General features: G+C 25.0%; 1 protein-coding gene across 2 annotated transcripts in view; it reads left to right on the top strand.

Moving 5' to 3' along the window:
* Window positions 1-12,044, top strand: part of LOC135958472 (UNC93-like protein) — a 49,373-nt gene that overhangs the window by 28,657 nt on the left and 8,672 nt on the right. For both annotated transcript variants that reach the window (XM_065509379.1, XM_065509380.1), the window contains exon 2: window positions 3,917-4,014. In XM_065509379.1, the coding sequence (XP_065365451.1) occupies window positions 3,967-4,014 (48 nt within the window). In that variant the 5' untranslated portion in view covers window positions 3,917-3,966. The remainder of the gene's footprint in view (window positions 1-3,916; window positions 4,015-12,044) is intronic.

The following is a 12,044-nucleotide window of genomic DNA, read 5'->3' as shown; positions in this document are numbered from 1 at the left end:
AGTGACAAATAAATAACCGCTACTTTGTTAGTAAATATTTATTTAACACAACAATATTGGAAAAAAAAATAAAATGAAAACAATTAATGATCATAACTTCTAAACGGGCTTTAGAAATAAAGTATTGTAACTAGAAAAATACACACATATGTACAAATATTACACAATAAATTTCCCATTTTAGTATAATTAACATTTAATTGTTCAAAGCAAATAGAAAAAATGCAATTGCTAACAAACTTTTACATATGAAATATTTGAATGTGAGCTCAATTTTCTCAAACACATGTGACTGATAATTTGATATTTTAAATAAACTGCTTACTAGTTTTCATATTTAAATAATAAGATAAAATATAAAGATATGAATAATTTTCGTAACTACTCATCAAATTACAAAGCAGAAGGTGTTATAGCAATTACTAGAGTTGAAGAAAATTGAATTTTTTAATCAAATTAAATGGATTTTCCATTGCTTAAAAAATGCAATTTGTTTATTTCATAAAATGGCACGTGTTGTTAAATAAAAATATACCGTAAATTTAATAGCCTATTGTTTTAAACAATAAATATTTTTATGATTTTCTAAAAATTTTCGTATGTGAACATTTTTAATATGTTTTTATGATTATAAAGGTGGATAGTGTGTGAAAAAGTTTGTTGAAAAGCTGTAATTAAATACATATTTTTTATTATTTTGTTAAATAATATGAATATTAAATAATTCTAAAGCTACAAAAGCAAATGCTACGAGTACAATTATATGTAAAATGTAGATTTTTTTTTAAATACACTCAAGAAAAAATGTAGCAGGTACAGGTTCATTTCGAATCAATATTTCCAAACCATTTTTTTAAATTTTAGTTAATTAAGTTACTAATTTAAAAACCCAGAAATACTTTTTTAAATAACAGCAAATGTCAATACTGAAATATTCCAAAGTACTATTAACTTTAAAATGACTTTACCGAAATTATAATTTTTAGCGTTCTCGTTATATTTAAACCAGTGGTCGGCATCAAAAAAACTTGAGATATGATGCTATCAGATCAGCTATTACTAATATTTTATTTTCTTATTTGATAAATTTTATTAACTTCGTTGATATTCGAGTTGTTTACAGCTAAATAACAGATCATGTGTAGCACCTGGTGGCTATGAGTGCCGACCACTGCTTTTAACCCTTGCTTGGTTAAAAAGAATTCCAGAAATCATTTTTAAAATGTCAATACTGAAATATTCTAAAATAGCATTAACTTTAAAATAACGTTACCAAATTAATAAACTTTAGCATTCCCGTTATATTTAAACCAGTAGTCGGCATAAAAAAACATGGGAGACCAGCTATTAATGGTGAATTTTGTTTCTTATTTGATAATTTTTATGAACTTTGTTGACAGCCAAATAACCGATCATGTTTAGCCCCTGGTGGCTATAATTGCCGACCACTGCTTTAAACCTTTGCTTTGTTAAAAATTATTCCAGGAAATCGTCTTAATCACTTAAGTTAACAATTTAATATCTCAGTTTATTAAAGCAAAATCTATATAAATTTTTTTCTCTTAAATTTCATTGTAATTTTTGTTTCACCTGAAACTATAATTAGGTTTTTTTTTTATAAAATAAAACTTAATTTTGTGTGACTTCATTAATTTGTATAATTGCTATAATTTGATTTAATGGTTTTTATTATTATTTTTAATATAATTGAATAAAACTAAACAGCCACAATGATTGAATTAATTAATTTTGCATGTTTTAGAGTAAATTGATTATATAAATTTTTTGGGTTTAAATTAGAGTTCCTACGCGGGAAAAATTTCCCGGGAATTCCCGGGAATATTTTTTTGATAATTTTCGGGAAATGTTTGTCGGGAATTTTCGGGAATTTCTTCATAAGTTTTCTTCTAAAAGTTACAATTTTCAGATTCGTTTCGATGGCCAAATTTGTTGCTAATTGAATCATTTCATTATATCCATAGATTTTTGTGGTTCTAGCAACAGGCAGTTAGTTGGCAAAGAAGTATTACGGTTGAAATAACCTATTTTTTTCACTCAATGAATCTAATTCAAAGTTTATACTCTTAAAGGAATTATTAAGATGCCTAACTTTTAGAGATATTCAATGAATATTATTCATATTTAGAGAAAGTAGTAACAATAATAGTGGTTCAAATTTGTTTATCTACAATCAGATATGAAAAATGTCTCTATCTACGCGACAATACCGATAAAATGTCACTATTAAATTAGAAACCCTATGCTGGACCAACATTTATTTTATACTTTATTCGAAAAAAAAATTTCTGGTTTTTGGTTTAATTTAGTGTTGAAAAATTCCCGGGAATTCCCGGGAATGAAACGATTTTTTAACTTCCTCCCGGGAAAGAAAAAAGTCCGGGAAATTAGGAACCCTAGTTTAAATAGCTAGCTATATATGTATAAATATGAAAAGATCTAATAGCACAAGCTTTTTAAAGTATTTATTTTTATTGTTTAATAACAATAACATATTTGTTATAGAACAAAATTGATTTCTTTTAACTTGATTATAAATTCCAAAAATTTTGCGTTACGCTTCAATATTTTTTGAAAAATGATAAAAGACCTTATTAATGTTATAGTTAAATAAATAAAGAAGTAATAGTTTCAATACACAGAGAATACAGATTCGTGATAGCAACCGAATTTGTTGCCAATCGAATGATTCTACCTTAGATACCGAATTTTACAGTTGTGACTACAAAATTTTAGAAGGGGTAACAAAAGATTGGTTGCTTCAACCAAAATTCTTTTTTATCAACTGACATTCTGTTAATAGAACCGAAAAATTCTATGTTTGCAACCGAATCATTCGATTGGCAACAAATTCGGTTGCTACTACGAATCTGTTTTCTCTGTGTACAAAATAATAAATAAATAGTTAAGTGTTACACGTCGAACCTTTACACCCAGCGAATTCAAAGAAATTCCACTTCATTAGAATTTTGAAGGAATATTGATTTAGTATTATTGGCAGTAGTTAGTAGCAACTAATGTTTTAGATGAAGAAACTTTTATTAGCTTAGAACTAAAAAAAGCAATAGAAATTATAGCAGAAGTGATGCTAAAAACTATGGCAGACTGTACTAGCATACTGTACTGTAATAGCACTAACAAACAGCTATAACTACTATTATCATCCCTATAATTTCCACAAACTTCAGCACGTGAATTCATAATGAAAATTACAGCAAACCATGTTTTTAAGCATATTATTATTTATATAGTTTTTATTATTAACAATTATATTTGGGTATAATCTTTTTTTGTTTATAATCATATAAATTGATAAACCAGAAAAACAAAATGATGACAACAATATGAAAACTAAATAAATAAATATTTTGAACATGAACTTGAACTATTATAACTAAATATTATTAACAAGTCAACGGCTTTTCAGTTGAATGCTTTTTGCCATGATTTTGGCAAGACAAATTTTTTAAAATTATAAATTATATACATATGTATAGGAATAACAAAATAATAAAAATAATAATAACAACAAACCTATGTATACATGCAATTTGTTTAAAAATTTTTAAACAAAACAAAATATTAATAATAATAATAACTACAAAAAAGAATATACCGCCAATTAGGGCTAACGAAAACAAAAAAGAAAATGAAAATAATATCAATCAAAAATATTATGACGTTTTCAATTATTTCGTGAGTGTAATTTAAATAATAAAAAAAGAGGTTTTAATAAAACTCCATACATTATTGTTTTGGTGATCATTCATTGTTAAGTTTGATTTTTTCTCTTTCTTCTTAAACAAAAAAGTATAATTTTATTGTAATAATTATTTTTAAATATTGCCGATTTATTAATTTATTAATTAATGTTTTTTGTTTTTCTTTTTCATTATAGAATAATAGCAATTTATTGTAAATAAAACCAAAAAAACACACACATACAAAATGACTGGGTTTACCAATGGAGGTTTTGAAAATGATGAACCTGTTAAGGTAAGTTTGATATAAATTATGATATTTTGAAAAAAATCAAATCAAAAAAATAAGTAGAACAATATTTAAAAGCAACTAACCCACTTAAATATATGAAAAATATAATAATAGTAGAAATAGCAATAAAATTTATGTGAAATAATGTAGTAGTATAAATAGAGCTTTTTCATAACATTTCCACTATAAACTTGTAGTAGTTTATTTTGTGAAACCAGTAGCATTATTGTCGGTCTAAAGTAATTGTTATATCTGTAGTAATAGCACTATTTACTTGTAGTAGTTTATTATGTAAAATCAGTAGAAGAATAGTAGTAGCAGTAGCAATAGTATTTTTTAATAAAAACTGAAGTATTGCTAATAGTTTTGATACAAAAAAACTAATAGCAATCAATATAGTAGTGTAATTGTAAAATCATTTAACCTGCAGTTCCCGCAGCAGTAACAGTGGCTGTAGTAACAAAATAGTAGCAGTAGCTTTATTAGTGTACTTGTAAGATTAGTAGCATAACATGCAGTTTCGATAGCTTTCAGCTGTTCTAATATTTCCGCTATTAACTTGTAGTAGCATTATACTTACTGTTGTCTAAAGAAATTAATGTATTTGTAATAATAGCATTTCCTTGCAGTAGTTTATTATGTAAAAACAGTCGCAGAATAGTAGCAGCTGTAACAATTGTTGTACTTTTGATAAATTCAGAAGTAATGCTTATTGTTTTGATATAAGTGGTTGTAGTAACGAAACTAATAACAGTCGATATATTAGTGTAATTGTAAAATTACTAATATAACCTGAACCTGCAGCTTCAGCAGCAGTAACAAAAAGTACACATAGCAATGCGAATATGTTGTAGAACTTTAATATATTTTAGTATTTCCGCTATTTACTTTATTCGTATACTAAATATTGCTCAAAATTTAGAACATTCGTTCTAAAATTATTTTCAAATAAAACGAAGATATTTTTCTACATGTCGAATATAGTAATACTAAAAGTTATAGTACATAATAATAGTTGTTGCATTTAATAGTCTTTTTAATGCTATAAATATCAGATAATATTTCTATAATAATGAAAGAACTATAATTTAGCTCTTTATATTTTTATATTTGCTCAAATCTTATTTGAATGATATTCGGCTTGGCCATACTTCCCTCTCTTAAACTACTTTTAACTGGCCTGCGATTTCAAACACAATTTTTTTTTCTTCTTTTTCGACATTCAATTTTTAATGGCTCGTGTTGAAATTAATGTATTCTGTATATTCTCTTTTCTTATATATATTTTATTTACCTCATAACCATAAAATAAAATCCAGCTTAAACCAAATCACGTGAATATTGAGTGTATAAAAAAATTGGCTTTAAATTTTTTTGTATTTTTTTGTTGTTGTTAACGATTATTTGAGCCAATACAACAAAGTTTATATTAACCACTTGTTATTTCAGCTTTTATCTTTTAAAGAAAGTAGAAATTAATGTTTGTCATAAAATACGCATCAAATGAAAAAAAAAATAATAATTTCAATAAAAAGGAGGTGTGGTATTTTATTTAAATTACGAAAAAATCTTTTCCTTAGGCTATTTATTTCATGAATTATAATTCAATAAGAGTTTTTGACATGTTTTTTGAGGTAACATTTTTTTTTTGTTAAGAATGGTTTTGTTTTTTTTTTGCAGAAAATTTAAATAAAAGTTTTGTAATAAATACATGCAAATGTATAAAGTGACATGAAAAGAAATGTATAATAAGGAAGAAGATAAAAAACATTAATATGGTTTTGAAACCAGAAATATAAAAAAAAAATCAGGGAGATACAAAGGCAGAAAATAGGGTAAACAAATAAATGTAAAGGAATGAATTTAAATATGGGTTATAAATAGTTAAATGAAATATTTTTAAAGGCAGTAGTATTAATAGCAACAGCTATTGTAGTAAAGTACTTTAATATACAATATTTACTAAGAATATATTAATATTATTAGCAGCATTAGCGCTAATAGCAAATTATCATAGTTAAGGTTTACATAATAATAAATTTACTATGAAAGATTATTGGTAGCATAAGCTATAGATACAAATTTTGCAGCATCATTGGTGAATGATACATATTGTAAAATGTAAAATTTTGAAGATAAGTCTAAATATAGTATTAATAGTGATACTAAATAGTTGGTATTACTATTGCTAAAATATTAGTAGCAAGTAATATTAGTAACATTTCATAAAGTAGTAGTTGTACTAGTGCAATAGTAATGCGAATATATCGTAGACCTTTAAGCAGAAGTAATATTTCTAATATTTTTATACTTATTTGTAGAAGTTGCTTCTCTAAAAACAGTTACAAAATAGCAGTATCATAAAAACATAAGTAGTAGCTTTATATAAGATGCTGTAGTAGCAGTAACTATATTGGTGTACTTGTAATATTAGTAGCATAATATGTAGTTTCAGTAGCAGTAACATATTATAACAATAGCAGTCGTAGAACTTTAAGCTGTTCTTGTATTTCCACTATTAAATTGTACTTACAGTATTATATTTATAAATATAACAGGTGCTATAGTATTAGTTATATTAAAAATAATATTGAATCAATAATATAAAATTCTAACCTTAAGACTCTCACAAAGCTCTGTAAAAGTAATATTAAAATATGTATTGTATGTATGTACATTTATAGAACTATAATTTAGCATTTATAACAATCTTGATGGTGCATCTTCCTTTATGAATTTTAATTAATTTTGTAATAATAATAAAAAATTCATTTGGCACTTCCATCACCACCAACAACTACAATTTGCATAAGTTTTGTACTAATAAAATACAACACTATAGTAGACTTAATGTCTGCTTCCTACCGTTTTAGGAAATCATTAATTTTTCCCATAAAGCTTTCTATTATAATTCAATAACAATTTGTTTGTTTTTTTTTCACATTTCAAACTTAAAATTGTGTAACGAAATGGAAATAGAATAAAATAATTTAAATAGACAGTTACACTAATCACATCTTTCAAAACAAATCTGTAGTAGTTGTTACTAAGAAAAAATAAATTCAATTTAAATGCTGTTCATAAATATTACAGTTGAAGGTAAACTATTTTATGAAGTTTTTTTTTTTTAGAAAATTAATTATAAAGAGATAATAATCTGGAGATCGCTCGCTAGCTCGTTCGTTGACATTTTCAGTATAATTTTTTGTTTTGTTTGTTTGAGTTTATAATAATATTTAAATTGACATTAACTAACTTAGACAATAACATGATTTATTTAATTAATTAAAATATTCCAATAAATTTCATTTAATCTTTAAGTGTAGTTAATTATTAAATAAAATGTCAAACTAGGTATTTATTATGTATGATATTTAAATAATTTATAATTTGTAGTTAAATGATAAAATCATTTTAGGCATTTATTTATTGAGGAATATTTATTATTTTAACTGAATTTGGAACATTTCGAGAAAAAACATGACTAGTAAAAATATGTTGACACATAAATATTTATAACTTATAAATAAGTAATAAAGAATATTTATAGCGAAACGTATAAGGAAATTAAATAGCAAGCAATAAGGCTATTTTCTAAATAATAGAAGCTGTATTAGTTGTGTTAACTATTAGTAAGACAAAATATGTTAATATTATTAGCAAAATGTAGAAATTTCCTAAAATATTGACTGTATTAAACATTTTTAAATTTTAAGGAGAAACATACTTCTATTTTCCTATAGTAGTATTAGAAGCAATTACTATAGCAGTAATAAAAGCGAGAAAAGGAAACCCTTATAATAAATATTGATAAATATAAGTGCTAATATTATTTGTAGCAGTGCTAATATTATCAGCATCATCATTTTGGAAGGAAAATATAATAACTTCCCGAAATTGTGACTATTCTAAACTGTTGGATTTTGTGAAAAAGCCTCAAAATAGAATGATGTAGGTAGCAGCAATAGTGATGCTAAAGATTTGGCATTACTATTGCTAAAATATTAGCAGCAATATTTAGCTGTAGTGGTAAAAATAAAGCCTATAAAAAAACCTTAATTTAAAAACCATTTCCTCAAACTGTGACTATTGTCTGTTAGATTTTGGGGAAGTAAGTATTACTAGTACCAGTTGCTATATTATTAGTAATTAAAGCGCGAAGAGTAATAATAATAAATTTACTAAGAAAGTGCTAATATTATTGGTAGCCTAAGATGAAGGTTGAAATTCGGCACCAGCATTGGGGTGCGGAAATGTTGAGTATTATAAACTGTTATATCTTGCTTAAAGTCTTTGCATAGTATGACGGAATTAGCAGCAATAGTGAAGCTAAAGATTTAGTATTAATATTGCTGAAGTATTATTAACAAAATTTAGCTGCAGTAGTATAAATAAGCCAGTATTAAACTTTAATTTAGAAATAGTGTCAGTACTTTGAAAGCTTCATTTTCTTATAAGAATCTGGTTAAAATAAGGTTTTTAGTTACTTAATCACTATTTTAATATTTACAGAATTAATATACAATATATATCAGCGGATCTTATCAGTTTCAATTAGTTTTGATTTTATAGTTGTTTATTACGTCTTCATTTGGAAAAATTTCCTTTTCTTATCGTTAAACACTACAGAAACTTAATTCAAGTTCATGAATTATCACAAGTATTTACAATTTAAGCTATAAGGAGTTATCTTTGTATATTGGTTTCATGATTTGTTGGTTACAGCGAAAATTAATGGTAATTATATATTATAAAACATCTAAGGTCTATTAGCATACCTTCCCAACTATCAACCAAATATCACAACACACAATACTATCACAAGAACCCCTTTTAAGTCATGTCAATAGAAATCAATTTATTCTTAAAATAAATACCAAAAAAAAAAAATAGCACCAAATCAAGATTACAAACTTACAGCATCTTCAAGACATAAACTTAGCTTTTTCTTAAGAAAGCAAGCAAAAAAGATACAAAAAAACCAAAGACAAGACAATGTAAGACCAGGCATATTCTGTTTTAAACCAAAAAAATATCAAAGAAAAATTATAAAAATAAAAATTAAACATAAATTTGCCTCAGGCTAAACTGACACAAACATTTGAAAACTACTCAAAGACAAGACAATAAATAAAGAGTTTGTAAAATACATATTTAATACACAAACAGAAATCTTTTTTCCTTCTCCACAAAACGTTTTTACAAGCCAAACTTTAATAAACAAGATTTGATATCAAATTGGCCACAAATTTAAAAAAAAAATAAATAAAAGTACATAAACAAGTGAGAGACACACGACAGACAGACAGACAGACAGACAAATGGACAGTGCAAATCCAGGGGACGGACATTTTTATGTTTGCCAGCCAGTCGAACGAAGTCAGCACGCATTTCAACACGAGTTTAAAAGAAAAATTTTAAAATAAACTTTGAAATTCACAAATCTCGTGCTTTAAGTCTGCCATGACAACAACAAACAAAAAAATGCTGTAAAAGAGGGGTTTGGCTGGCTGAAAAGAAAAACTTGTATTATAGTTAAACAAATGCTGGCTGGCTGGCTTATGTTTGTAATCTTTTAGGTTTATTGTATGTATAACACAGAACTCTTAATATATGTATGAATAAATATTGCAAATAAAAGCAAAAATGTTGCAAAAGTCTAAACATATTTTTGCGGTCAAACAAACAAACTATGAAAAAAATTAATAAGTCAGCTACTTACACAATCTGCAGCACTGTCTGTATGCTTGCTGCCTGCACTCATGATATGTTTCTAAAAATAAACATTAAATACGATACGATACCAATAAACCAAAACCAGCTGGGTATTTGAGATTCATTCTAAGGAATAAACCAGATTTTAAATATTGTCACAGAGAAAGAATTAAATCTTTATTAATTTTAAAATATACAGAATAAAAATCATTTTCAATTAAACCGCCTTCAATAACATTCTTAATTGAAGTTAATTACAAGTTTGCTTTAAACCACATTAACAGATATTTTTTTAATATAATTTTTATTATGTTAACCATTTTAGTGATAAAATAATAGATAATTGTAATAAGATTTTAATGCAATACTTTTGTTAAAAAGAATTTCTTTAAACTCGCGAATAAATCTTTTAAAAGCTCTGCTTTATTCTTGAACCCTATTCTATGCACATTCTATCAGACACAAATGTTTATAAACATTATTGCATACAAGCAAAGTGTCTCCACTCAAACATATTACATTAATGTTCTGCAACATTTTTGTAAGATTTTGATTTTTTGTTTATTATTGAAATCGTTAATATAAACAATAATCTACCGTACATTTTTTTCCTGTTTATTTTATTTTCAATACATACTTGCTTTATAAATAAGTAATATGAAAAAAATGTTTATAATTTTTTTTCTAAATTTAGTTTCTACTGGTTTAAAGTGGTTATTATTAGTTTTTGGTTTTTTGTTTAATAAATTATTAATATTTTCTGCTCTCACTCTCGGGGACTCTCCCTGTGTTTATATTGGTGACTTGTTTGTTTAAAAACAATTTTTTTTATTTAATTTTTTCTCTATTGACTTGAAAAGTTTCAACTAAATACTTGAAAAATGTCCATAAACTTGTTGAACACAAGTGTTTAATTTTTGCATATATTTTGTTTGTTTTTATTTTTTATATTTTCATTTGCCAGAGTTTTAAAGAAATATTTTAAATAGTTTTTTTTTTATTTTGCCTGACCAACATATTAATGACATACATTTAATGAACAGGTAGTTAAAGCGGCTGGAATTTTTGATGGCTTAATACTTGTGTTATTGGGTTAACAATTGGAGGATTGTTTATTATTTTTGTTAAAAGCCCTTAGGAATTTATTTATTTTTTGGTAAACTGGGTCAGGACCCTAAATTAAACGATTCATTACAAAGTGTTTAAATATTTTTTTTAAAGAGCGATCCGTTTCAAATAAGTTTTGTTGTTACTTAATCACTTGTTTCATATTTACAGAATTAATATATTTTAGCTGATGTAGTTTAAACTGGATGTTATCAGTTTTAATTAACTTTGATTTTATACTTGTTTATTACGTCTTTTGTATATGAATTGTTTGTCATTTGAAAAAGTTTCCTTTCCTTATCACTTAACAATATGGAAAATTAATTCAAGTTCATGAATTATTACAGGTATTTACAATTTAAGTTATAAAGAGTTGAGTTTATAGATTGGCTTAAAAGTCAACAGATATTTGAAAAATCACTATTGAAATAAATTTGAAGTATTCATAATTTTCAAAGTTTTCTAAAATTTAAATAAGTTCCTATATTCAATATTCTATTTAAGGTTGATTTAAAAAAAAACATTTCTAAAATTTTATGAATTTTATTTAAATTAATGAATTTCAATTTTGATTAATTCGTTTTTTGTTATCAAATATTATTCTAAAATCATTCTAAAACCTAACGACAAGCCCAGCTTATATAATTATTTACAAAATTATTTCATGTTTTAAAAGAAAACTATACAAATAAGTAATTTTAAATTTGAGAATTAAGCTTGAGAACAATTTGAGAAGCAATTTATATCCCAAGTTGAGAAGACCATTCTCAAACGTTTATGAAATTAATCTTAAATGTTTGACATTTGAGAATGGGTTTACTTTCGAATTATTCTCAATTTTATATCAAATTTTTAATGTTAGCTGGAAAGAGATAAAAAAGATTATAAAAATTGTTTACCTCATATTAAAAATGTACGTTTGCGACACTTAAGGGTTTTATTTACAAAATTAAACCACCAAAGTACTTAAATTGAAATGTTTCATTATTTTCATTCTAAGGGCCTTATTGTCTAAATTCTGTGGACAACTGATATATTTTTATGGAATTTTTATGCCGGGATTTAGAAAATAAGTATTTTTTTGGATGAATAATTAAATATTTGTTCGGTATCAAAATAATATTCAAAAAATACTTTTTAAACCATTCATTCTAGAAAATTCTGTTATACACAAAACTGTGCATAGAAAAAGTGTTATACGCAAAATTTGA

Source organism: Calliphora vicina, chromosome 4, assembly GCF_958450345.1.
Source record: "Calliphora vicina chromosome 4, idCalVici1.1, whole genome shotgun sequence".
Taxonomy (NCBI): Eukaryota; Metazoa; Arthropoda; class Insecta; order Diptera; family Calliphoridae; genus Calliphora; species Calliphora vicina.
The sequence above is the reverse complement of the archived record's forward strand: the minus strand, read 5'-3'. Positions and strand labels throughout refer to the sequence as shown.